The sequence below is a fragment of the Narcine bancroftii genome, chromosome 1, assembly GCF_036971445.1.
Source record: "Narcine bancroftii isolate sNarBan1 chromosome 1, sNarBan1.hap1, whole genome shotgun sequence".
Taxonomy (NCBI): domain Eukaryota; kingdom Metazoa; phylum Chordata; class Chondrichthyes; order Torpediniformes; family Narcinidae; genus Narcine; species Narcine bancroftii.
The window spans coordinates 46,292,159-46,319,750 of NC_091469.1; the positions used below are offsets into that span (position 1 = coordinate 46,292,159).

Genomic DNA, 27,592 nt, shown 5'->3' on the forward strand with positions numbered 1-27,592 from the left:
CAAAGTAAAAGTCCTTAAATTTGTTTCTGGTTGAGTTGTTGAGGAGTATGATGGTGGAGGGGTAGCAGCTGTTCCTGAACCTGGTGGTGCGAGTCTTGCTGTACCTAATACCTCTTCCCTTATGGTAGCAGTAAGATGTGGATCCTTGATGATTGCTGCTGCTCTCTGATGGCAGCCCTGCAGATGTTTTCCACGGTGGGAAGGGTTTTGCCTGTTATGTCCTGGGCTGGGTCCACTACCTTTTGCAGGGCTATATGCTCAGAGGTTTTGGTGTCACCATAGCAGACCATGACTCAGGCGGTCAGCACATTTTCCACCACACATCTTTACAATTTGCCAGGGTTTCTGGTGTCATACCAAACCTCGCAAACTCCTGAGAAAGTAGTGGCAATAACGTGCTTTCTTCACAATGACATTCATGCGTATTCCTCCGAAATAGTGACTCCCAGGAATTTAAATTTGCTCACCCTCTTCACCCCTGATCCCGCAATAAACACTGAATAGTACATCTCCTGTTTACCCCTCCTGAAATCCACATTCATCAGCTCCTTGGTTTTGGTGACATTGAATGTGAGATTGTTGTTAGTACACCATTCTCAGCCGTGTTTCCAATCTCTCTCCAGTATGATGACTCATCACCCCTTTTAAACAATCCACTACCATGGTATTGTCAGTAAATTCGTGGATTTTGCTATAGTTATACATGGCCACACAGTTAAAGATGTAAGATGAGTAAAGCAGGAGTCTAAGGACGCAGCCCTATGGTGCACCCACACTAATGGAGATTGTGGATGAGATGCTCTTACCAATTCTGGATCCAATTACACAGTTGGGTATTGAGGCTCAGGTCTTAGAGCGTAATGATCAGTTTTGAGGAGATGATGGTGTTGAATGCTGAACTGCAGTTGATAAAGAGCATTCTTTGCTATCCATGTGTTTCATGGCTTTGTGTAGAACCAGTGAAATGGCAACCGCCCACTGTGTCAATGCATCAAGTAATACCATCTTCCCACCAATTGTCCATTTAATCTATGTTCCTCCCCTACCAGGCAATGCCCCCTCCCCTACCTCCAATTTTAACCCTCACTGACGCAGCAGGAGTAGCTTACAATGGCCAATCAAAGACCCAGAGAGTCACAGGCAAAATATGCAAACTCCATATACACAGAGAACCAGGCTACAGGACTGAATTGGGGTCTATGAAACGCAGCTCTTGCTAGCTGCAGCGCTATGCTCGTTATTATCAATATGTTACTCCTGAAATGATCAAATGTTTAGGTTTACATAAACAAAAAATTAGAATTTATAGTGAAATCATGATCAAAGCATTTACAGCTCCTCACTAAGAATACTTATGAAACAACAAATTGTCACAGCACACATCTCTCAAGATCCAACCAACCATCATGTCGATTTTATTGACAATAAAACCCATGCTGACCTGTTACGAGCCCAGAGGACCCATAAACCCAGCAACAGTAGATATTCACCAAGACAAATGGTTACTTAAACAAAAGTTGTTTTTAATTATCTTTAAACATGAAAATAGAATCAAACTTTAACTTATCTATTATTAACTTAACTTACCCTCCTTCTAATTCTAAGCGCATATGCATGTAATGTGTGTGTAAGTTCAGAAAAGTTCTTTGGTTCATAGTCCAATCTTGCTTCTCATTCCTCCAAGTTCACTGGTTGCAAATTCTTATACTGTGCACAGAATTTAACGTATATAAAGTTCACCAAGCTTTGGTGCTTAATAGGTAAATGGTTACTGCTCAAGAAAGTTCTTATTGGTTTTCAGAGAGATGTGTTGTTCCAGGACATTAGGGCTAGTACTTCCATCAGTCACCTCAGTGTCTTGGTGATTAAACTTGCCCCATCAGAGTTCTCCAGATGATAACTTCTTTCTTTCAGGTCACCACAGAATTCCTTTCTGTTTCTCTTATTCCAAGTGAAACATTAGACAGCCAGTCCTCTCCTCTTGCATGAACCACAAGGGCTGTGACTAGACCATCTTCCTCATTGGGGCTTCTTGACAGCTTTTCCTGTTTCAGTTCCAGCTGCTCTCGCTGGCTGAAACACAGTCAGAGTGATCTCTGCTTTTCTCTCTCACACACACCGAGACTGAAAGCCTGTTTTACTCTCTCTGCTTGCAAAACCACATGATCCTCTTACAACAGCAAAACTCTCCTGCAAACAATAAAGGTGCCAGCATTCTCTTCCATCTGTTGCTTTGGTAAACAACAATCCATTAGTGAAGTATCTTGAGCACTCTTCAAAGCTCTTGCAAAAAGTGTGAGAAGCCACTATGTCTAGCATAGCTCCAGTATTTCAAATAAGATCTGTTTTAAAGTGTTTGCATGTGACCTACTCTAACAAACCTTTCCCAATTTATCTCCCAAAAACATTTCTATGTACTCTGCCACATGGCCCAAATCTATTTTTTTGTGTCTGTCTCCAATTTTTGGAATAAACTGTGCATCCTTTCAGTCAAAATGAATTTATGTTCCCATGTGGCTGGAGTCAGATGAACAGTCTGTTAAAAAATTCAGTGTTCAAGGCAGGACCAGTAATGTTTGTCTTATTGGTCTGATAGAGACTTTCTAAATGCTTGCTATCTCTTTATTAATTTATTTTTTAAAATTTAATTAGCTGTATAATTACAGAAAAAAAACAATGAATAAAACATTAATTAGTATCCATATCAAATGATTTTTAAAAAGTTTATATTTTTTCTCCCCAACCCCCCCCCACCCAAAGTAAGAAAAAGAAAGAAAAGAAAACACCTACCATTTAATATACAATAATATTAGCATATACAATCAGTAATTATTTTTAAAATCTCTGATTAAAAAGAGTGGATAAGGTAGAAGAGGTAAATGGAAAATTGTTCATAAAATCCATATAGGGTTTCCAAATACTATAAAAATTTTCAACACAATTCCTTAAACTATACGTAATTTTTTTACTAAAGTATACAATTTCACATCTCACTGTACCGTCTACTTAGTAACACCTCTTTATCATCTTTCCATGATATTGTTATACATTTCTTTGCAGTTGCTATTGCAATACTTAAAAATTCTTCTTGATACTTGTCCAATTTCAATTTTGTATCCTTTTCATATATATCCCCAAGTAAAAATATTCTTGGATCCTTTGGTATCTTTATCTTCATAATTTGCCCTAATAATAGACTTGGTTCATTCCAAAACCTTTCCACTTTTTCACAAGACCACACTGAATCCAAATAAATCCCTATTTCTCTCATACATAGAAAACACTTATCTGAGTAATGAAGTCCATTTAACGTATATGGAGTATAAAATAATTGATGAAGAAAATTATATTGAACCATTTGATAACTAACATTTACTGTATTCATAATGTTTTCTTGACATAATTTTGACCAAATCCCCTCCTGAATTTGTATATTTAAATCTTTCTCCCACCGCATTTTTGATTAAAATAAATCTTTTTTCTTTAGTCTCTTGTAATTTTATATACATATCAGTAATAAATTTCTTAACAGATGTTATTATATATTCAGATTGACTCTGTTTAGAGAGTCTCAAATCTGCTCCCAGTCTCTTTTTCAAATAAAATTTTAATTGATAATATACAAAAATTGTATTATTATGTATATTATATTTATCTTTTAATTGATCAAAAGTTAAGGAAAAAGATCCTTAAAAAAAATCTTCTATTCTCTGTATCCCTTTACTAAACCAATGATCAAATAAAGAATCATTCAAAGTAAAAGAAAGAAGGCGATTTTGTTTTAACAACAATTTTGGTAATGGATAATTTTTAATTCCTCTCTCCATGTGAATTCTATTCCATATGTTTAATATATGTTTCAATACAGAAAAATCTTTAGTTCCTTTAAATTACTCATTATTCCATTTATACAAAATTAACTCTGGAATACTTTCACCAATTTTACTCATTTCTATTTGAATCCAAGCTGGTTTTTCATCCTGTTGATAACAGGATGACAAAAACCTCAATTGAGCTGCTTTAAAATAATTCTTAAAATTTGGTAATCTGAGTCCACCCTGATCAAACTTCCACATTATTTTTTCTAAACCAATTCTTGACATCTTACCTTTCCAAAGAAATTCACGTAGTATTTTATTCAAGTTTCGAAAAAAAAATTCTGGTACTTGAATGGGCAATGATTGAAACAAATACTGTATTCTTGGAAAAATGTTTATTTTAATACAATTCACTCATCCTATTAATGTTATTGGTAAATCTTTCCATCTTTTCAAGTCCTCTTCCAATTTTTTTAAAATAATGATAAATAATTTAGTTTAAACAAATTACTTATATTTCTACTAATTTTAATTCCTAAATATTTAAATGCTTCATTTTGCCATTTAAATTTTGTCAATCTTTTCATTGAGAGTAATCCATATCCACCATATGCATTATTTCACTTTTATCAACATTCACTTTATAACCTGATACTAACCCATACTCTTAATCTCTCATCCAATTTATTCAAAGATACTTCTGATCTCATCCTTGCTATCTCTTGATTGATCACAAACCATATTGAAATAGCATGCATTGATAAAGATAGGCCTTCATATCGGAATTGGAAAAGGTGAGGAAGCAAATATAATTTTGCTGCTGATTGTAATCTAGTTATCCCAAATGGAACTCTTTTTTTCCAAATGAAGTAACTGTTGTTTCCCTGAATCATTCATATACACACACACATACTATCACAAGCTCCCACTTTACTAAAATGGGATTATCACTGTAAGGGACAATATGGATAGGAGGGACTGAATAATCACAAATAACATTTAACATTCACACAGGCACAAGTCACAGCCCAGCAATAATTCGATAAGTTGGAAGAAGTGAGGGAAGGCTTGTCACAGTCTGTTCCAGATTCGATACATTTGCAGACATTGTGATTTTGCGAGAGAGAACCATCCTGACTGCTGAAGAGAACAGCTTGTTGAAGCAGCTCTTGTGTCCTGCCATTTTTTGTGAAATTCAGAGCAAAGCATTCTCTGTGAATGACTGGGCCTTTTCAGGTGGATTGAACTGCGCCAGGAGGGTCTTTTGGGAAACAGTGCTTCATTTTGATTGTGACTAACAGTGAAGGTCACTTAAGCCGCTTTCAGGTGGCCGCAAACCCAACTGTAAAGCCGCACAGAATACGCCTGTGCGGCTGTCAGGCGGCCAGGAGGGTTATTCACCTAACCCTTCTCCGAGAAGTATAACTAGCCTGCTCAGAGTATCGATCGTGGCAGCTGAAAGTGGCCGGGCAGCCAGGGGATGGGCTGATGACATCGTTAGCCATCGACTCCACGGACAAGAAAGCCAGACTAAAGTAAATTTCAAATTTTATTTCATACCCTCTCCCGCTGCCCGTCTCCCACCCCCCCCCACCCCCACCCCCAACCTCACCCGCCTGACTCCCGCTACTGGTTTCTCCCCCACCCACCCTAGCCCACCCGACTCTCGCTGCCAGTCTCCCCCCACCTTGTCCACCTGACTCCCCTCCCCCGCCAAACTCCTGCTGCCAGTCTCCCTTCCCCTCATCCTCGCCCGCCCAAATCCCGCTGCCGGTCTCCCTCCCACCCACCCCCGAAGGGGCAGACGGGCGGTTGAGGGTGGTGGAGGAGAGAAGTCCGGCAGCAGCAACAGGAGTCTGGCGGGCAAGGTGGGGGGGGGAAAGAGGGGGAATGGGCAGCGGAAGTTAGGCGGGCGAGGTGGGGGGAGAACCGGCAGCAGCAACGGGAGTCGGGCGGGCGAGAGGGAGTCAAGTCATGCCTGAGCTGTTTGTCAGACATGAGGCACCTGTCATAGTAGACACTGTGCGGGACTAGGCACCTGTCCAGAGTAGCTGGCTTTCACTGCTAGATGGCTAGCAGTCAGCTGTCACATTTAGGTGCCAGAAAGCCGTCCATTCCGTGGCCACCTAAACGTGCCAGCTGAACTCCTCTAGCCACACCTGCAGACGCCTAATCTTCTCCCAGAACACCTGAAAATGGCTTTAGAGAGACTGCTTCATTTTAAATGTGACTAGCAGTGAAGTTACTTGGAGAGACTGGTGCTGGGGTCTTGGAGGCCACCCAGTTCTAGTCTTGCCTAAAAAAGGAGTAGGAGTATTGTGACCTCAGCTCGTGTAGATGGACATTTCTTCAAAGGCAATGCAAGAAGAATTCGTGAGTCTGTAGCAGTAACAACTCCAGTCTTCCCATCAGTTCAACATCAATTCTGGGTATCAAATTTCAAAGGCCTACACTTCAACCTGAATTTGAAAGAATGAACTTTGGAGTAACTTTCTAGATTTTGGCCTCGACTGTAATGGTTTGGGTATATCACACACACAAGACACCTGCACAGCTGGGGATGGATTTAGTGTTAAGGATAGTTTAAGAGTTAACTCTGTAGCTTAAGTAGTGGTTTAAAATTAAACACTGTCTGGTTCATTGTCTATTGCTGTTTGTTATGCGTAGTGCATAACAATACATACATAAAGATCAAGATTCAATTTATTGCCATTGTAAAAAGTGTCATATTACATGAAATTGCTTTTTCCTGCTGTAAGGCAGATTTGCCATCAGCATAAATTGCCTGAAGCGCCTCTTGGAGAAGCAAATGAGAGACCCCTCAGATTCACCTCCAGCACTTCCACAGCCACACAGAGTCCAGTCCAAATCATTTGCAACCCGAGCTCCAGATCCGAACCTCTGACACGATCAGGAACCTTTCAGAATCCCCCACATCCCGGTTCTGACACCCCTTCACCCAGTCTCAAGTCAGTATCCAGCACTCTATAGCCCAGCATGTTTCCCAACACCAGTCTACAGCAGCTCACACCCTCCACAGGTTCCTCGCCTTGAGTCTACAGCAGCCCACCTCATGTATTGGTTTTTCAGCCACAGAACCCCCTTAATGGTCCACCGCTGTGGTCACCATCCTGTGGGTATTCTCCTCTGCTTCTTCTCAGATGAGGATGTTCTCCCCGTTCCCTGATGCCCTGTGCCAGTCCTCCACTCCCCTAGAGTCTGTAAACCTCCCCCCCCCCCCCCCCAAACTGCTGCTGATCAGAAGCTCCGTCATCTTGGGCGCAGACCCCATACATACAAACTTTTTTTTAAAAAAAGTCTGAACTACTTGGTGGCCTTTGAGTTTATTGTAGAGCTCAAAATCTTGTTTGAAAAAATGAAAAGAATGTGAACATTTTTACATGGAGGCTATAGAAACAAAATTAAAACTGAGGTTCAAATTTCAGTTAGTTCCACTTTGCTTTACACAGTCAGGTTTTCAATTTTTTCTAAAGAACATTATTATAATAAGACTTCAGTGATCCATCTTACTATTAGGACATAGTAGTTTTGGATCTATCATGGTATATATGAAACCTAATATCTATGAAAACTAACCATACCACATTTCAATATTTCTGAACACAGTCTTGTAATTGCAATGTTCAATGCACTATTTTCAGATAAGAGGTTCAGAAGAACTTTTATACAACTTAAGTAATGATTAAAATATGGTTAAATAATGCCATAGCATTAAAGAAATTAAGATTAGCTGGCATCTTATTTGTATTCAATACTCGTTTTCTCCACCAATGTAACTATACTGTATTGATAAGATGTAAAGCAACAGCTCAAAGGTTACTTAAAATGGAACTTGCACCCACCTCAAACATTGAGGAAAAGTGCAAAACCATTATTAAATGATAAAACCCTCTAGTCAAATTAAGTCTAGAGCCATTGAAACAACACACAAAAGTGCTGTTGGAACTCATCAAGTCATGCAGCATCCATGGAAAGCAATAGGCAGTCAATGTTAAGCCTGAGATTTATATCAGGGATGCCATTGCAGACATTGAAATACAGATCTCAAAGAGTCTCAAATGTCCATAAAGAGCTAATTGCCACCGCTATTCTTAATATTTACAAAGTAATTTGCCATGATGTTACCCCTTTGAATAGCAACTTGTTAAAGATAACAGAACTGAACTTTCAAGAGTTCAAACAAATTCAAAAGCCACTGTTGGTTAAATAAAAATTATTTCAAGGCTCCATGTAATTTCCAACAGTAGGTGGTACTGTAGATGTGTTAAATGAAAAGATCATGATATCTATTGCTCGGAGATATCACACATTCCCACAGCACCGATTAAAAAGCACTTCAAGAACTCTTTTTCCAAATGAAGTAATTGTTGCTTCCCTGAATCAGTTCAATACAGCAAATATCATTGCCAAACAATATCTTTATTCCGATATTTTAAAAATCAAATGGGTAGAAAATCTTCTTTAGGTCAGTCAAACAATTATTGAGGTGAAAATTGCATAAAAAATTCAAACATATACAGAATTCTAATGGAACTTTGCTGCAGCCAAATAATGAACACAAAAAAAATCTTACTTTGAGATAAAACTGAGAGCAAAACACAGAACAAAATAATTAGCAATGGTTTAGGAATCAAACCCAAGTCCACCAGCCCAACCTTTGGGAACACAGACAATTATATTTATTCACAAAATATGCCATTCTTCCCCACCCTTCCCAATGATACACATTTCTAATTGCAACCAGGCTTAAGACTGACTGCAGATTGGTGGCCAAGAGCCCCACTGCCTCAACCCAAACAGCTTATCATTAAAGCATGAGCAGCCAGAAGAAAAAGAAAACTTTCATGGGAGAACAATGTCAAAATGTGAAAGATTAAAATTATTAACAAGGACTTAAATTGCATCAGAAGAACTACAAGATAATACAATCCTAACTCTACCAGCTGAAATTTATTGCATCCTGTAATGAACAGATCTCACTCAACCTTTCATCATCCCACTCCATTAACAATAATGCCAGCTGGAATCAAAATGCAGTTGCTCCTCTGTCTATTATCAAAACAAAATCACAAACACCGAGTCCCAACAAGATTCCCCATACTCAATATCACTATGGGAGATGATGTTCTCCCTCCTCTTATCTCTTTTATCTAGTTCAATATTTGTCAATTTATAAATCTGTTTGAACTCTTATCTTAATTCCTTTATGCATCTTACAAAACTGATTGATACAAATGAAATTAACTGAAATTTGTCCTATTTAAAACAATCTTTGATCATGGTTCTCAGAGATAAGACAGGTTGTGCAAGGTCCAGAAGATATTAAAAGCAATTACAATAAAAGTGAACAATTTCAAAACATTCACTACTCTCACAATATTCAATTAAAAATTTCCATTCAGCCTTCAGGACACGATTATTTTATTCATCCAAGATGTGCAAAATACCTACCAAAATCTACTCTTGTTAATATGCACTGCATTGGATGATCAGTTGTGTGCCTTGTTGTAGTAGCCCCACTTTCATAACAAGATGCACACAGGTCGTAGTCGTAACAAATTAAGCACTTGTATCTGCGGCCTCGAAAATTTCCTTTTAAACATGCATCACAGCTGACACCTGGAAAATAAAGAAGAACAAGAGAAAAAGTTCAATTTTCAGTTTAAATTTTTTGTCAGTTTTCTGAAGTTGACTCGTAATAATTTGAACAGAAAAATTATTGTAGAATGTTTAGATACTAATTTTTACATTCACTTATCTTTGTTTTATAATCGCAAAAGCTCAGATGTTCTCCAGACACTTCAACTTTTGAAGAATCTGAGAAAACCAGCTTTGAAATATTTAGAGCTTTAAACAAAATACAAATAATAGCTGTTTATCTTAGTAGAAAAAATGGTATTAAGTTGACTGTGTCACACAAACTCCCAAGCTGGGAAGTTTGACATATAAATATCTCAAATCAATACAATCTCCCTGGAAATGCTAATAAAAGAGCACATGGGTTCTGTAAGACAAAGAAGAAACTTATCAGGCAACTTAAAAATCACCTAAAGATGACTTGCTTGCTATCGCTGTCCCTTCAAGCATTCTGATACACACACACATACATACATACACACACACATATACACACACACATATACACACACACATATACACACACACATATACACACACACATATACACACACACATATACACACACACATATACACACACACATATACACACACACATATACACACACACATATACACACACACATATACACACACACATATACACACACACATATACACACACACATATACACACACACATATACACACACACATATACACACACACATATACACACACACACATACACACACACACATACACACACACACATACACACACACACATACACACACACACATACACACACACACACACACACACACACACACACACACACACACACACACACACACACACATACACACACACACATACACACATTTACACATACACATATATACATACACACATATGGCTCTGATACTCCTGTATCTCTTTCCTGACATGAGTAGCTGATAGATGCTATGGGCAGGGTGGAAAGGGTCCTCAATGATTTTGCACACCCTCTTCCGACAACAATCCCAGTAGATCACAACAGTTGGGGGGGAGGGGAGGGGTAGATTCCAGTAATCCTCTCTGCCACTTTTAGGGTCCTGTGGATTGACCTCTGATTCATTTCTCTGCAGCAACTATATCACAATGTGATGCAGCTGGCCAGGATGCTCTTGATAGAGCTCCTATAGATAATTGACATAATGGTAGCTGGTAGTCTTCGTTGAGTGAACTCCAAAAACTTGTTGCTCTCCATTCTTGTTGACGTGTAGTGGAGGATGGTTATTCCCGGTCCTCTTGAAGTCCACAATCATCTCCTTTGCCTTGACAACATACCATTTCACAAGATTTTCCACCTCTTCTTTGTAGTGTGACACATCGTTGTTGCTAATGAGGCCGACTACTGTTGTCATCTGCAAACTTCATGACACTGTTGGAGATGAATCTGGTGATGCAGTCGTGGGTCAGTAGCATGAACAGAAGCAGGCTGAGCACACAGCCCTGAGGTGTTACTGAGGTGAAGCAATTTTATTTTCTGACGAAGTCAGAAGTGTTTGGAATTCTCTTCTTTAAAAAGTTATCAAAAGCAGTCTTTGAATATTTTTAAGCAGAAAGAAAGTCAGAGGGTGAGTGGTTACCTTGGGTTGGTCGTAGTGCTGAATTGATTAGCCAAAATGGTATTAATGGTGGAGCAGGCTTGAGAAGTCAAGTGATGTATGATTTTCCTATGATTTCAAGGTCTCGTATATTCAAATTACATCCAACACCAACCTTGAGTCACACCACACAGACTATATGTGTATGTTCAGAGGAAACCTCCAAATCCCAAAACATAGAAGTGAATAAACCTAAACTTCTGCATATCCAAATCCTCTACCTACCATTGCTGTACAATCAAACAGTCTGTATCGAGACTGTGTCAAACTTCTTCCCATATCTCAGGAGACACCTCTTAAAGGCAAACGTTGATGACAAAAATTACTTTTGCTTTAGAACACCAGCAACGCCTTTGCTCATCCAAGGAAGAAAGTTCTAAGATTAAGGCTTCAAACACTGCAGCCTTAATGCATCTGATACACTGTCTACCTACATTAAGATTTCTAATTTTCAGCACAAATTTAAAGATTTTTGTTGCTCTCTGTTCACTGAAGGATAAAATGTGTTTACAATCAGAAATCACTACTTTTTTTCCAAAAATTATCAATTGTGCAATAAAGTTGGGAGATAATTTAGACAAATTAATAAAACAAAAAATATATTTACAAAAGTGACACACTGTTACACTCTTATTGAGACCCATTCCTTTACTCAAAAATATTTTCCAGGTTTTAAAAATGTCTCACATTCAAATTCTTCCAAATTTTAGACACATGAGCAGAAATCTTTGCACTCTTTTAATGTTGAGCTCTACGAAGATGCAAGGTTTTCTAGACAATATTTCCACTCAGCAAACATCATCACTCTGGTCATATCCTCTGCTCACTACTATCTTCAGGCAGAAGGCACAGAAGTCTAAAATCTGGCACCTCCAGCACAACTATCAGACTCTTTAACCAAGCCTTGGTACATTAATCATGGACTGCTTCAAGACCACAATAGGGCAGCCTACACTACTGCAAGTCACTTTTTTGCACTAGAATTACTGGTACTGTGAACATTTATCTTATGCATTTGGATCTTTTGATTTAATTCGATTAGTTTATTAGATTTTTTTTGTAGTTCAGAAGCAGCAAAAAAGAATCTCAGTGCATATGGATATTGTGTATGGCAATAAATTATCATTATCGCTATGTAGTTCACACAATATGTGAATATTTTATGAACTACAAAAAAGAACGAGAAGGTGAATAGAACTACCACCACAATCTCATTGCCTGCCTCTCCACTCTGCCCTGAATTGCCTAAACAACAATAACACGTACATTAGGCTACTTTTTTCAACATTATACTCTCAGTACTGATCAGCAAGATTCAAAAACCTTCCTCTGCAACTGGATCCTTGATTTCCTCAGCAGAAGACCACAGTCCTGGAAAGTATTGGCAGAGAGATTGATAGAAGCAGTGTCTCCAACACCATTTAATAGGTGATTCAACAAGTATTGCTTAGTCATTGAATGCTACAGGCCAAGCGCTTGAAGATGGGTTTAATACAGACATCCGTCGGTCAGCATAAACACGGTGGGACAAATTGTCTGTTTTCATCCTGCATTATGTTACAGCTCTATAACTACCCCTTTTCATGTTTCTATAGTCTCAACTGCTTCACCATTCAGAGGTTATACATAAAAATCCCGTTAATTCTTTCCACACAAGCATTATTTGGTCATTGATTTGGCAGACATTTCAGAAGATCTGGAGTGGAAGACCTCGTATTTGAAACAGATAAGGCTGAGATGGAAAAATTGAGAGAAGGAAAGAGAATCCTTGCAAGGGACAGGATGTGAGGAAGCATAGTTGAGAGTTGTGGGAGTTAGTTAGTGGATTTGTAATATAGGCCGGTGGCTAGCCATGCCCCCTCCCACCCCACCCTCCTCCTCTCTCCCCTCCCACCCACTCCGAGATAGAAACGTATCAAGGGTGTAGGTTAATTGGATGTAAATTTAGCAGCACGGACTCTTGGGCTGAAATGGGCTTTTACCGTGAGGTATATCTAAATTTAAAAATGGAGACAGAAAGATCCAGAAAGTGTAGAGTGTTGTTGAGAGATGGACCAGGTGATTTTGAGATGGGGTGGAAGGTGGCTGTGAAGTGAATGAAGTTGACGAGCTCATCGTGGGTGCATGAGGCAGCCCCAATGGTAGACATCAGTATAACATTTATGAAGTTCACATGGCTTTGATACTTGAAGGTAAATGGTTCTTGTCGGTAGTCAGAGAGAGATTCATTGTACACTGACACCCACAACTGATTCCTTTTTTAACCAGCCACTTCAGTGTCTTGTCGAAGAAACTTCCTCCCTCAGGGTTCTCCAGATGATAACCTGTTTCTTTCAGGCCACCACAGAGTTCATTTTTGTTTCACTTATTCCAAGTGAAACATTAGACAGCCAGTCCTCTCCTCTTGCATGAACCACAAGGGCTTTAACCAGGCTGAACTAAGCATTCACAATCATTCTTCCAAATGGGATTTTCCACAAGCTTTACAGCTTGTCCTGTTCCAGTCCAAGTTGCTGCTGCTGACTAAAAACTGATCTCTCTCTCTCTCTCTGAGAGAAAGCCAGTTTGACTCTCTCTGCTTGCAAGACCACATGACCCTCTTAGAACAACAAGTTCCCCTCCAGAAAGCCTGCGGCTCCGACAAGTTCTTTCATTGGTTGCCTTTTTGAAAACAACGATCCATTAGTGAAGACTCTTGGGCTTCTGTAACGGCTGTTGGCCCCAAACGTCTAGCATGAGCAGAGTTCCAATATTTTAAATAAGATCTGTTTTAAAATGTTTGTATGTGACCTACTCTTAAAAAAAACCTGTCCCAATTTATCTCCCAAAAACACATCTCTTCACAAGTCACAGTCGTGGAAGTACGCCCAGAGATGGAAGTAGCATTAGAAGAGTTCGGCATCGTTGTGTGTGTGGAATGCATTAAGGTGTGAGCAGAGGGGGATGAAGGCAAGGCCTCTGCTAAGGGTCAAGCATTCTGTCTCAAAGAGAGCAGGGCAGAGGGGATGGCAAAGACCAAGCAGGAGTCAGAGTGGGAATCGGTGTGGTCGAGAGTGTTGAGAGGAGGTGGAGGGTTAGGGAGGTCAGAGGGAGGAGGTGGGAGGGGGAGAGGAGGTCATGGGAAGAGGTCAAAGGGGGAAGGGAAGATATCTGAGGCTTAGGAGGTTGAGAAGACGATGGAAAAAGGTAAGGAGTATTGGGGGTTGGGGGAGGTGGGATGAGTATATCGGATCCAGCAACAAGGTTGGGCCCATGGTAGGATAATATGTCAGGAGTCATTGGTGGAAATCAGTGTGCAAAGCTGCGGCCCGAGGGCAGCCAGGGCCCAGATAAGAGTAGGTAGCTGAAGCATCAGGACTTCCTGCAGGTAGCTGGTCGGGGTCCAAGAAGGAGTCCACAACTACAGCGCCAGAAACTCCAATGAATGAGCGATGGGACCAGGTCTGGAGTTTGCAGCTCCAGTGAGTAGGCATCCAGGGTTCTGTTTGCCTAGCTAGTCAGACGCCAAAGTGGCAGGACCTCCAGTGGATTGGCAGCCAGGGAGAGGGTTCCAGTAGGTGACCGAGACATCAGGAGTTCCTGTGGGTAGGTGACTTGGCCCAGGATTCGCGTAGGCAGCTGAGGCATTGGGAATTCTGGTGGGTAGGCAGCCAGGCACAGGGTACCAGTCAGTTGCCACAGTGTTAGGAGCTCCAGTGAGTAGGCATCTGGAGCCAGAGTTCAAGTAGGCAGCTGAGATCTTGGGAGTTCCGACGGGTAGGCAGTCGGGGCCAGGGTTCGAGTAGGCAGCTGAGGCATTGGGAGCTCCAGTAGGTAGGCAACTAAGGCCAAGATGAGAACCCACATTGAGGACCGCTGAGGCATTGGGAGTTCCAGTAGGTAGGCAACTAAGGCCAAGATGAGAACCCACATTGAGGACCGCAGTCTCATGGGAGATGAGCTTGCGATCCTTGATGGATGCCAGTGGGTGAAGAGCTGGTGGTTGAACATGTGGATTCAGCGGCAGATGTAGAACAGAAGGGGTCCGCTGCTGGTCATGACCAGGAAGGTCTGGAGCTGTGGCAGTGTGAGGGCGAGCTGCCGTTGATATCTCCACATCAAGGTGAGGGTGGTACGTAGGATTCATTGGGAGAAGTGGAGAGAGCAGCAGTCAATGCTGCTTAAGTACTTGAGATCCTTGCGGAGGGGCCAAACTGCAAGGCCTGGAATCAGAGCTGTAAACCACAAGGCACAAGATGGCAGCAGAGGCAAGTAGCAAGGAAGGCAATGTAATTGTGGAAGTGAGTCTGGGTGAGTAAATGGTTGTGGAGCTTGAGAGCAGCAGAAATTATAGATGGAGAGCAGTGAGAAATTCTAGGCTAGTAAGTTATAAGCATTAATCACATAAAAAAAAACCCAATGTCCATCTATAACAAAAGGGAGGCTAACCACCTATCCATCACATTTAGTGACATTAGCATCACAGTGTCTTCCACCATGCAAATGCCCCAGATCACCATTGACAAGAAAATTAACCAAACAATTCCCAGATATAGTATATCCATTAAAGCAGCAACTGGCTTACTTTGAGACATCTAAAGGAAAAAAATCAGGAGTATGGATTATTCTCTACTTGTCTGGATGAGTGTTGCTCAAAAAAAACTGAAGAGGAACAAAAGCAGACGGCTCGATTAACATCCCACCAGACATCCAAACATTCAGAATTGAAGAATTATTAGCACTCTCCAACATCAACTTCTCCAGTTTCTGTTTAACCCCTCCCCATCTCTTTCCCTCTCCCTGTCTCCCTTCCTCCAATTTCCCACACCCTTTCCTCTCCATTGTGAGCTATCCCTCCCCATCTTTTCTCAGCTTTTCTTCCTTCTACCCTCTCACCCATCTGAGATGATTCTCTGTGCTCCTCCCCCACCCCTTTCCTCCCTCCCTCTACCTCTTTATTCAAGCACCTGCCTGTTTTTCATTCACACCTTGAGGGCTCAAGCCCAAAATATTGGTTACCCTTTACTTCCTTTAGCTGCTGCGTGACCTGCACAATAATCATCATAAACTGTTGGATTGAGTCCAGAAGGCAGTAAGAAGCCTCAATGAATGATGTACTATTGCTTAAATTCATGTAGAACTTCATGGGGAATATATGACCAGGTGGAGAACAAAGTCTTCAAATTGGAATGGAGAAGTAAAAAGACATGATTTGAAGCTCAAGACCACAAGAGAAAAATCAATGACTAAACACTGCACTTTAGTTACCTTATAGAACGCTACAGCTCCAAAAACAGGCCATTCAGCCCTTCTAGTCTGTGTCACCCATTCCATAACCCTCCAGACCTCTCCCATCCATGCATCTATCAAATTTATTCTTAAAACTCAAGATAAGGTCTGCACCCACCTCATCAGATGACAGCTCATTCCATACTCCCACCATTCTGTATGAAGAAGTTCCCCCTAAATCTTGCCCCTTAAAATCATGTCCTCTCATTTATCTCTCCTAATCTTAGTGGAAAGAGCCTACTCGCATTTACTCTGTCTATACTCCTCATTACCTTGTAAACCTCTCAAATCTCCCCTTATTCTTCTTCATTTCAAGGAATAAATCTTTCCCATGCAACTTAACTCCTGAAGATCTGACAACTTCCTAGTAAATCTTCTCTGCACTCTTTCAATCTAATTGATATCCTTCCTGTAGCTAAGCAAACAGAACTGTACACAATATTCCAAATATGGCCTCATAAATGTCTTCTATAATTTCAACATAACATCCCAACTCCTAAACTCAATACTTTGATTTATAAAGACCAAGATGCCAAAAGCTTTCTTTACAAACCTCTCCATCTGCGACACCACCTTCAGGGAACAATGTACCTGTATCCCCAGATCTCTGTGCTCCTTCGCACTCCTCAGTGCCCTACCATTTAGAATGACATTCTTCCTTGATTTGCTCTTCCAAAATACACCTCACACTTGTCAGCATTAAACTTGGTCATCCATTTACTGGCCCAGTTGGTTCAGATCCTTCAAGCTTTGAAAATCTTATCTATGTGTCATCAGCCAACCTGCTGATCCAATTTATCACGTTAGCATCCAGATCTTTGATATAGACAACAAACAACAATAGTCCCAACACAGATCCCTGAGGCACACCACTCATCACAGGCCTCCAGTCTGAGAAGTAACCATCCACTACCACACTGTTTTCTCCCAGACACCCAATTTTGAATCCAGTTTACAACCCCTCTATGTATGCCTAGTGTCTTAACCTTCTGAACTAACAACCCATGTAGGACCTTGTCAAAAGCCTTACTAGAAAACATCCACAGGCTTTCCTTCTTGGTAACTTCCTCAAAAAACTCTACAACATTTGTTAAACACAACATAACACACACAAAGCCAAGCTGGCTGTCCTTAAACAGCCCATGACTGTCCATATTCCATCTCTCAGAACTCCTTCCAATAATTTATCAACTACTGATATCAGGCTAACCGGCCTATAGTTACTCAGTTTATTCTTGGAGCCTTTCTTAAGCAGCAGGACAATGTGAGCTACTCTCCAATCCTCCCAGACCTCTCCCATGGCCAAGGACATTTTGAATATATCCATCAGGGCCTCTACAATTTCAATACTGTCTCCCTCAAGGTCTGAGGGAATATCATATCCAGCCCAGGGATTTGTCTACCTTTATTCGCTGATAGGCAGCAATCACCTCCTCCTCAATTTCCATGTTTCATGACACTTCTATTTGTTTCCCTTCCCTCTGTATACACTATGCCAGTTTCCTGAGTAAAGAGTGATGGAAAAAAACTAAGATCTCTCCCATTTCGTGAGGCTCCACACATAGTTGATCACTCTGATCCTCTAGGTGTAGACATTTGTCAAACTCCAACCCATCCAGTCCTTTTACAGTATGGGAGTCCCATTCAATATGCAGAAACTTAAAATCTCTTACTACCATAACTTTCCGTTCTTACAATGATCTGCTATCTCCCGACAGATTTGTGTCTCCAATTCTCTTGGACTATTGGGCGCTCTATAATATAAGCCTATGTGCTCACACCTTTCCCGTTCCTTAGCTCCACACATATGGCTTCTGTAGGCAAGTCTACAGTACTGTCCTGAGAAACCACAGCTGTGGTATTTTCCTTGATGAGCAATGCTACTCCTCCCCCTTTCATCCCTCCCCCTCTATCATGTCGGAAACATCAGAACCTGGGACACTGAGCTGCCAGTCCTGCCCCTCCTGCAACCCAGTCTCACAAATAGCAATAATGTCATAATCCCACGTGCAAAATCCATGCCCTAAACAATACTCCTCACATTGAAATAGATACATCTGAGATCATTTCTATCATTTACGAACCTCTGTTTTCTATCTTTACATGCAGTCCTTGCATGACCCTTACCATCCTTCACCTCACTATCTGCTCTATCACTCTGGTTCCTTCCCTCTGCAAATCTAGTTTAAACCCTCCTGGAGAAGCACTAGTAAACACTACAGCTACAGAAGTGTTGCTTCACTTGAAAGGCCTGTTTGGGGTCCCAGATTCTAGTGAGGGAGGATGTGTGGCACTTCCTGCGGCCACAGGGGAAGGTGCCAGGGAAGTGGGGTGATTTGTAGGGAGGGATGAGTGCACGAGGGAGTCATGGAGGGAAAAGTCCTGAAGGAAGGCAGAAAGGGGAGGAGAGGGAAAGATGTGTCTCGTAGTGGGATCCTGTTGTAAGTGCCATAAATTCCGGAGAATAATGTGTTGGGTTAGTCATGGATATTACTTGATAATGTATTCCCAAAAACTGATATTAAAAATTGAGAAAAAGGCTATGTGAAGGTGGGAGATGTGTAGAAATTGAAAGGAAATAGATCTGGGTTAGAACTATTGTCTTTGCTGATTCAGATGGTGATTATGTGACATACCAACAATGGAGCGCAATTTGGGGGCTGGAGTGTGTCCATTTTTCAGATATATGACATAAACATTATGGCAGGCAAAGCAAAAATACATGGTTGTAGTCCCATACTGCAGTTCATAATTAGACAGTGGTTGCATTTGAAGGGTAGAAATCCTCAATGAAACACATTAAGTCTCAAATTGCACTTCCTGACTTGTAGCCAAGAGGAAGTATTCCTTAGTACAGGTACACAATCCTTTACCCGGACATCTAAAATCTGGAAAGCTCCAAAATCTGCAGGTGGGGGGTGGGGGGGGAGACCGGCAGCACAAGTTGGGGGGTGGGGTGGGGGGGGGGGAGGAGAGAGAAGGAAGCGTGACTGGAAGTGGGTGGGGTGGATACAGCAGCACAATTTGGGTGGGTTTAAATCTGGCTTTCCGAAATCCGTAAAAATCTGAAATTCGAAGCACACTGTCCCCCAAGGGTTCCGGATAAAGGATTGTGTACCTGTACATGTTAAATGACTAATAAAAACTTTTGCAGCAATTGTGGAGAACAAATTTGGATTTAATACCTATTTAGGCTATAATTTTGATAGAAAAGGTTAAAATATGCAGCTTACCTTCCACTTTCATTTCTTTACCAATCTACCTTACAAGAAAAAGGCCAATGAATTTTCAAGAAAGTTTTTTTTAAATAAGCATTAAAAAAAATCTATTTGAATGTTGAGATCCTTTCATAATTGCTACCCATTTGAACAATATTAAGGGGAAGGGGGAATTAAATATAATGCAATGCATTAATAATTATTAATTGATGCATTTACTTTTTATGTTAGATACTCCTTGAGAGAGAATTCTTCATAACACAATGTGTTAGCAGGGTAAGGATGGGGGTTAAAAAGACAAAGCAATGTATAAATGATTAATAATTTATGTAATTATTTTAATGTTGCTTGCACTGTAGGTGAGAACTTTAAAATATTTTTAAAAAGTAATCTCAGACAAAATATTGCACACCAATAAAAAATATAATAGTTTAACATTCAACATTCCTTGAATACTTCATTCTGACACATGCAAGTGGCTCTTCGAATATTGAGTCATAACACATCACAGGACAAAATCAGGCTCATCTAGTTATGTCGAACTATTATTCCACCTCGTCCCATTGACCTGTAACCCTATCTATAGCCCTCCATACCTCTCCCATCCATGTACTAATCCAAATTTTCCTTACATTTTGAAATCAAGCCCACATCGACCACTTAAACTGGAAGTTCATTCCACACTCTCACCATCCATTATTGTCACGTAATACTAAATTTAGAATGTAACATGCATTGAATTGAGAAGTTCCCCCTCATGTTTCACCGTTCATTCTTCACATGTCCTCTAGTTCTTCCCCCACCCAACCTCAATGGAAAAAGCCTGCATTTACCCTATCTATACCCCTCATAATTTTGTATGCAGTCATTCCCTGACACAAGTCCAAGTTCCATTCTGACTGGTCAGTCAGATCTTGAAATGGATGCAACTTGGACATATGTTAGCATGTAGCCCCCATGGTATCAGTCCCTACACTGATCCCATTTCCCCATGCTCTCCCAACAGCCCACTATCAGGGTCCAGTCTAATCCCACTGCCCCACACTCTCCCAGCAATACGCCATCAGTCCCCATACTAATCCCACGCTCTCCTGACAGCCTGCTGTACTTGAACAGCATTTTCTCATTCTAAGAGAGAGATGATGTGATGTACACAATACTGGGATATCATCTGATGGTCATTACCATATGCATGCAACTGTTAGTAGGTGTACAACCAAGCATAATTTTTATAATTACATATTTTTATTTATTTATTAAAATTTATATACAGTTTTTTTTCCCCCAGTCGTAAGTCACATAGATCGCAAGTCTTTCATTCTCCGATACTCCAGGAAATCAAGCCCTAACCTGTTCAAATGTATAAATCAGCTCCTGAAATCCTGGTATAAACAGGATGGTCTGCATCTGAGCGGGGTCGGGACCAATGTCCTTGTGGGTTTGTTTACTACCGCTGTTGGGGAAGGTTTAAAGTAATGTGCAGGGGGATGGGAATCAGTCCAGAGAGTCAGAGGGGTGTAAAATGAGGATAGAAGCAAAAGATAGCAAGGTGAAAACAATAGTGACAGGTGAAAATCAAAAAGAGATACTTATTTACATAATGGTAAAAGGGATAGGAGTGTGGCTAAAGTAAGTCTGAAGGCCTTGGGTCTCAATGCAAGGAGTATTCGTAATAAAGTGGATGAATTGAATACTGAGATGATACTATTAATGACTATGATATAGTTGGGATCACAGAGACATGGCTTCAGGCAATCCGTGACTGGGAGCTCAACATTCAGGGTTACTAGACATTCAGGAGTGATAGACTGAATGGAAAAGGAGGTGGAGTAGCACTGTTGATAAGAGAAGAGGTGAATGCGATAGAAATGAAGGACATTAGTTTGGAAGATGTGGAATCGATGTGGGTAGAGCTGCAAAACACAAAGGGGCAGAAGATGCTAATGGGAGTCGTGTACAGGCCACCTAACAATAGCAGTGAGGTTAAGGATGGCATTAGGAAGGAAACTGGTAATGCATGCAACAAAGGGACAGCAATTATAATGGGTGGCATTAATCGACGTGTAGATTGGGTGAACTAGATTGGTAAAGGAGGAAGAGGATTTCTTAGAACGTTTGCGGGATTGTTTTCTAAATCACCATGTCGAGGAACCAACGAGGAAACAAGCCATTCTACACTGGGTATTGAGTAATGGAGAAGGGTTAATTAACAATCTTCTTGTGTGGAACCCCTTGGGCAAGAGTGATCACAATATGGTGAAATTCTTCATTAGAATGGAATGCGACAGAGTTGATTCAGATACAACTTGAAGAGGGGTAATTTTCATGGCATGAGATGTGAATTGGCTAAAACAGATTGGCAAATGGTACTTAAAGGTCTAATGGTAGGAATGCAATGGCAATCCTTTAAGGATAGCTTGGAGCAAGTACAACAAATGTACACCCCAGTTTGTAAAAAGAATAAATCAAGTAGGGTAGTGCATCCGTGGGTAACAAGGGAAATCAGAGAGAGTATCAAATCCAAAGAAGCAGTAAATAAATTAGCCAAAAAATATTCCTGATGATTGAGAGAAATTCAGAGTTCTGCAGAGGAGGACAAAAGGATTAATTAGGAAAGGTAAAAGGGATTATGAGAGGAAGCTGGCAGGGAACATAAAAATTGAATAGAAAAGCTTAGTTAAGACAAATTTGGGTCCATTGCGGACAGAAACAGGTGAGTTAATCATGGGGAACAAGAGTATGGCAGGCTGTTTGAATGACTAGTCTGTCTTCACCAAGGAAAACATAACTAATCTTCAGGAAATTGTTGAGGATTGGGGATCTAATATGAGGGAGGGAATAAAGGAAATAATTGTAAGTCGAGAGGTTGTATTAGTTAAATTGCAGGGAATAAAGGCAGATAAATCCCCAGGGCTGGATGGTCTGCATCCAAGACTGCTGAAGGAAGTAGCCCAAGAAATAGTGGATGCATTAGTGATAATTTTTCAAACCTCCTCAGATTCTGGACTAGTTCCTGAGGATTGGAGGGTGGCCAACATAACCCCACTCTTTAAGAAGGGTGGGAGAGAAAAACCGGAAAACTACAGATCAGTTAGCCCGACATCAGTAGTAGGGAAGGTGCTAGAATCAGTCATTAAAGATGCAATTACATACATTTGGAAAGTAGTGGCATCATCAGATGGAGTCAACATGGTTTTGTGAATGGAAAATCATGTCTGACGAATCAGAAGTTTTTTTAGGACTGAGATGAGGAAAAATTTCTTCTCTCAGATAGTGGTGGATCTGTGGAATTCTTTGCCACAGGAAGTAGTTGAGGCTGGTTCCTTGTCAAAATTTAAGAGTTTTTTTGAGGATGTAACCAGTAGAGTGGATGTGTTATATCTGGACTTACTGAAGGCATTTGATAAGGTTCTGCGCAGAAGACAAGCGTACAAATTTAAAATGCACAGTATAGGAGGTATGGTATTAAGGTGGATAGAGAATTGGTTGATGGACAGGAAGCATAGAGTTGGAATAAATGGGTTCTTTTCAGAATGACAGCCAGTGACTAGTGGGGTAACAGGGGTCTGAGTTGGGGCCACAGTTGTTTACAATATTTATCAATGACTTAGATGTGGGAATAGATAGTAATATCTCAAAATCTGCAGATGACACGAAGATGGGTAGCGGGGTTAGTTGTGTAGAGAATGCTAGGAGGGTGCAGAGTGATTTGGACAAGTTAGGAGAGTGGGCCAAGACTGAAAGAGAACTATTATCTAAATGGTATCTGTTAAGGGAAAGGGGAGATGCAGAGAGACTTGGGTGTTGCGGTGCATCAGTCGTTGAAAGTGGGTGTGCAGCAAGCAGTGAGGAAGGCGAATGCTACGTTGGCATTCATAGCAAGGGGATTTGAGTACAGGAGTACAGAGATCCTGCTGCAGCTGAACAGGGCCTTGGGGAGACCACACCTGGAGTACTGCATGCAGTTTTGGTCTCCTTATCTGAGGAAGGACATCCTCACCTTAGAGGGGGTGCGGAGAAAGTTCACTAGACTGATACAAGGGATGGAAGGACTTGCATATGGTTGGATAGACTAGGCTTGCATTCTCTGGAATTCAGAAGATTGAGGGGGGGATCTTATAGAAACATAAAATTCTTAAGGGTTTAGACAGACTAGACGCAGGAAGGTTGTTTCCAATGCTTGGAAAAACTAGAACCAGGGGTCACAGTTTAAGGATAAGGGGAAAGTTTTTTTAGGACCGAAATGAGGAAAAATTTCTTCTCTCAGATAGTGGTGGATCTGTGGAATTCTTTGCCACAGGAAGTAGTTGAGGCTGATTCCTTGTCAATATTTAAGAGTAGGTTAGATTTGGCCCTTGTGGCTAAGGGGATCAGGGGGTATGGGGAGAAGGCAGGAACCGGGTACTGATCAGCCATGATCATACTGAATGGTGGTGTATGCTTGAAGGGCCAAATGGCCTACTTCTGCACCTTTTCTCTATGTTTCTATCCCAGCTACTTCTCAGCATTCTTTTAATCTTATTGATATCTTTCCAATAAATAGGTGACCAAAGCTCCACTCAAATATCCAAATTTGACCTCAATGTCTAATGCAACTTCAACATAACATTCAACTCTTGTACTCTGATTTATGAAGGTTAATGTGTCAAAAGTTCTTTATGACCCTATCCACCTGTAATGCCACTTTTAAGAAATTATGCATCTGTATTCACAAATCCCTCTGTTCTACCACCTTCCTCAGTTCCCTACCCTTTTTACCAAGCAAGTCATACCATGGTTTGCCCTCACAAAGGTGCAACACAGTTAGCATGCTACTGCAGTGCCAGCAACTCTGGTTCAAATCCAGTACTGCATGTTCATCCTGTGTCTGCATGGGTTTCTTCCGGACGTTCCAGTTTTCTCCCACCATCCAAAAATCTGCAAGATTTGTAAGTTACCAATAGCATTAATAGCCCAAATATGCCTGAGATTGTCTGATCTCAAAAGCTAAGCAGGCTCAAGACTGGTCAGTACTTGGAAGGGAGACTGCTTAAGAACACCAGGTGCTGTAGGTTTCTGTGAGGGATGCTGGACAAAGTGGCGACTCTGTCTGCCTTACAGTAGACAAAAGTTAAAGAATTTCATGCATGTTACATTCTAAATTTAGTATTACGTGACAATAATGGAATCTTTAACTGTTTTTTCATTGGTGCATTTATTAGGGTGGCACGGGCTAGTAGGCCAGAAGGGCCTGTTAATATGATGTATTTCTAAACTAAATTAAAATTAAGTGTCACACCTCACTCTTGTCCATGTTAAATTCCATCTGCTATTTTGCATCCCATTTTTCCAGCTGGGCCTGATTCCTCTGAACACTTTGAAAGCCTTCTTTGCTATCCACTACACTCTCAATCTTGAAGTCATCTGCAAATTTGCTGATGCAATTTACCACATAACCAAATGTAACATTATCATAGATGACAAATAACAATGGATTCGGCATTGTTTCCCGAGACAAACCACTAGTAACAGGCCTCCAGTCAGAGAAGTACCACTCTCTTTCTTCTCCCACATTGGTGATGTCCAATCCAATTTACAACCTCATCCTGAACTTTGAGTAAATGAACCTTCTTGACAACCTCCTATGTGGGATCTTGTCAAAGGCCCGACTAAAGTCCATGTGCACATCTTCTACCTTCACTTCATCAACTTTCCCGAAATCTCATCGAAAAATTAAGATTGGCGAGGCATTACCTACCATGCAAATTGACTACCCAAATCTGTCTGTCTATCCATATACATAGTTATGTATCAGAACTCTTAGAATACCTTTCAATAAATTACCCACTATAATTTCTGGATTACTCTTAGTGCCTTTCTTAAACAACAAAACATTAGCTATCCTCCAATCCTCTGGCATCTCACCTGTGGCTACCTCTTCTAAGTCCATGCAATTTCTGTACTAGCCTCCCTCAAGGTCTGAGGGAATACATCATCAGGCCCTGGGGATCTATCCAACCTTATGTTCCTCAAGTACCTCCCTCTTCCTCTGTTACATACAAGTTCCATTACCTCATTGATCCATCCCACACTTCCATAGGTTCTGTGTCCGTCTCCCAAGTCTTTGACACAATTACAGCATCTGTAGCCTCATGCGTCTCCATTTACACCTTCCAGCCTCTGGCTCTACCACCACCCTCTCCTATCTGGCTCCTTACCCCTAAAATAATCTTTTTAAAAGGTATCCTGTTTAAAATAGCAAAAGACAAATTCCAATATTTAGGAATTACAAAAAGTTGTAAAAAAATTAATTGAAAGAAATTTTTTTTTGGTATTACTTATTCATATTAAAGTACTACTATTGGGATGATCACCCTTATCTATTATAATGGTTGGATGTATCAATTTGATTAAAATTAACATTTTAACTAAATTTTTGTACCTTTTTCAAGCTTTACCAATTTTCATTCCTAAATCCTTCTTTAACTCTTTAGATTCAGTAATTTCTTCATTCATATGGCAGGGAAAGCAACCAGGTATAAATAAAGCCCATCTTCAAAAGACTAAATTTTATTATTGGGCAATTAATATAAGTAATCTACTTTTATTATTACATTTTGATAAATTAGTGAATCACATTTCTTGGGTAGAAATGGAACTGAATTTTTCTAAAAATCTTTGATGTTAGCAATTGTACATTCCTTTTTTACCCATTTCCTTTTCTAAAATGACACAATCTAATAGTGAGAAATAGGTTATGGGCTCAATTTAGAAAACATTTTGGTTATAATAGTTTTTCTCTTGCTACCTTCATTATAGATAATAACCCTTTACATCCGTCTGCATTATACGGATGTTTTAAGGTATAAAAAGTTATAAAGATCTTTTTGTTCAAGACAACTTTGCCTCGTTTGAATAACTGTCAGCTAACTTTAATCTTTCTAACAGACATTATGTTTTAGATATTTACAAGTTAGGCATTTTGTTCAATCCAAACTTTCTCATTTTCCTTGAATCTCAAACACAAATATTCTTAATTTTTTTTAACCTACAGTTTATTTGCGGTAGATTAATATCATGTATTTATAACAACCTATCAGATTTAAGATCTGCCTCAGTGGCTGGGATTAAGAATGATTGAAAAAGTGATTTGAATATAAAATTTTCAGATGAAGATTTGTATTCTACTCGTAGCTTGTTTCTGATTCCTCATTTTGTGCAAGGCATTGTTTATTACAATTTAATATGGTACATACAATACACATATCCAAACTTAAATTATTTCATTTTTATGCAGATATTGATCCACTATGTGAGAAGTGTAAAATTTTTGAAGCTTCACTGATTCATATGTTTTGGAAGTGCCCAAATTTAGGAAGATTTTGGGAAAACATTTTCCAAACTTTATCAACAATTTTTAAGATCAAAATAGAACCATGCCCTTTAATTGCCATGATTAGTTTTTCCTCACAAACCAGATATACCTGTCTGCAACCCAGGAGAAAGTTTTGCCTTTTATCATGTTGATAGCCAGACAAGCAATTTTAATGAAATGGAAAGATAACTCTTCACCTACTCATACACAGTGGTTACATGATGCAATATCCTATTTAAGCTTGGAGAAAATTAGATACAACATTAAAGGCAAAGTTTCAGTTTGAAAAGATGTGGGGCTCATTCATAGAATACTATTGTGATTATGTAAGACTATGTAACTAGGATTTGTATATTAAACTCAATAAAATAATATTTTAAAGTGCAACAGATTGAGGAAAACTGTAAATATAGTATATTTGGATTTTCAGAGGTTTTTAGTAAAATCCCAGTTTTGTTAACAAGGTTAGAGCCTTTAGAAATGGGGGAAATATTTAGCTGGAGATTTGGTTACTAGCTAGAAAGAAATGAATTTGAATAAATTCTTCTCATTTGTCAAGATATAACCTGTGGTGTACTGGAAGTGTTGGCCTTTCGTGATTCACAACTTATATTATTTTTTTAGAAATCTTCTCCACTGTTTG

At 40.1% G+C, this 27,592-nt stretch overlaps 1 protein-coding gene across 1 annotated transcript in view; it reads right to left on the reverse strand.

Annotated features, from left to right (window-relative positions):
• kcmf1 (potassium channel modulatory factor 1) overlaps positions 1–27,592 on the reverse strand; it is a 132,192-nt gene that overhangs the window by 63,186 nt on the left and 41,414 nt on the right. Inside the window, exon 2 of the mRNA XM_069925718.1 lies at positions 9,291–9,458. Coding sequence (XP_069781819.1) covers positions 9,291–9,458 — 168 coding nt within the window. The remainder of the gene's footprint in view (positions 1–9,290; positions 9,459–27,592) is intronic.